We start from the raw sequence: 1,455 nt of genomic DNA, 5'->3' as shown, positions 1-1,455 counted from the left end.
CCCCCCCGCCAGCCGCTCCGCGCTCCAACCCGCGCGCCCCCAACGGCCCCCCAACCGCCGCCCAGGCCCGAGGGCGCCATGAGTAGCCCGCGCTGCGCCCCGCTGCTGCTCCTGCTGCTGCTGCTGCCGCCGCTGCTGCTCAAGCCCCCCGCGGGGGACGCCGCCGTCATCACCGGGGTAAGCGGCCCCCGGTGCACCTGTCCGCCCGGGCCGCGCGCGCCCGAGAGGCACCGGGTGGGGGGCGGGGTGGCGACCGCAACGGGGAGGCGGTGGCCACCGGGAGGGTCATCCCGGGTGGGGACTCCTGCTCCAGTCGCCCTTTGGCGCACTTGGAAAAGTGCCCTGCTCCCAAAGCCGCGGACGGCAGGGACATCGGGCGCTCCCTGGAAGAAAAAGTGACCACAGCCTCACCTCATCACCTTCATCACCACCTTCTCCCGCTTGCTTCCCCCTCTCTCCTCGTGTTTGGTCTGTTTTCCTCTTAAGCTGAAAGAAGTTTCCTTTCGCGGTTTTCTCACGCACTTTCCCCAGACGTTCCAGCCTCTGTCCTTCAAATTTTAGTGTCCTGAAATGCAGAGGGGCAAGACCGGTACCCCCAAATCCCGGGAGCCTTAATTCTGTAGTCAGGGAGTTTGCTCCCCGAAGCATCCTCCGCAAAAACCCTTGGAAATAACTTGGTCCGAGGACATATGTGCACTTTAAAAAGCAATGTGGACGCTGCCTTCTGGGTTCCAGGTTTTTTGGTTTGTTTGTTTTTGTTTTTCCAGCGTCCCGAGGTTCTCCCTGTAAAAGTTTTCCACTTCCAGTTATTGACAAAGCACCTCCAGCGCTCTGGCTTAATTATGGAGTAGGTTGCCATGTAGATGTTGCAGTTTAGAGAGATGTCTTCATCATTTGTACAAGTAGTTCTCTTCTGCGTCCACCAACAGTTTTCTTTGTGTGGATCCGAAGGATAAGTTTACAGCACAAGATAAAAATGTCTAGTCTACGTCCACAATGCAAAATCGCTACCACTTCCTGATTGTTAAATGCTTTACTCTCCTTTTTTAAGTCTGAAATTATTTTACAGCTCCATTAAATTATTTCAGATATCTAAGTGCACACAATAGGGTTTAAATAAAACTTCTGTGTTTGAACTGATGATACACAGGTAATGAAATAACATTTAAATTTAAGGGAAATGTCATTGCCTTGAGAAAATTAAGCTCTATTGTCTCCCTGTTAGTTAATAGGCTTATAGCACATTGAAAGTCCTCATACTAGAACAGTATGTGGTTACAGCCAAGAGATGCTTAATTATAAGCATTGTGATATTTATTAGAATAGTTAGTAGAGATTTTTACAAATGTATTTGAATAGCTTTGTCAGTCCCTGTGGTTGAAAAAGAGTTTTTACAGGTCTTTCGAATACATGAGAATTGAAACCTGATGAGTTCCCGCCCCCCCCCGCCCCCCC

The 1,455-nt window shown here is 50.9% G+C and overlaps 1 protein-coding gene across 2 annotated transcripts in view; it reads left to right on the top strand.

The window, feature by feature from the left end:
* The first annotated feature begins 78 nt into the window (after positions 1-78).
* The window catches only part of PROK2 (prokineticin 2), a 13,300-nt gene continuing 11,923 nt past the window's right edge, over positions 79-1,455 (top strand). For both annotated transcript variants that reach the window (XM_007447664.1, XM_007447665.1), the window contains exon 1: positions 79-177. In XM_007447664.1, coding sequence (XP_007447726.1) covers positions 79-177 — 99 coding nt within the window. The remainder of the gene's footprint in view (positions 178-1,455) is intronic.

Source organism: Lipotes vexillifer, unplaced genomic scaffold (genome assembly GCF_000442215.2).
Source record: "Lipotes vexillifer unplaced genomic scaffold, Lipotes_vexillifer_v1.1 scaffold1008, whole genome shotgun sequence".
Taxonomy (NCBI): Eukaryota; Metazoa; Chordata; class Mammalia; order Artiodactyla; family Lipotidae; genus Lipotes; species Lipotes vexillifer.
This window is presented reverse-complemented; position numbering and strand designations above follow the sequence as displayed.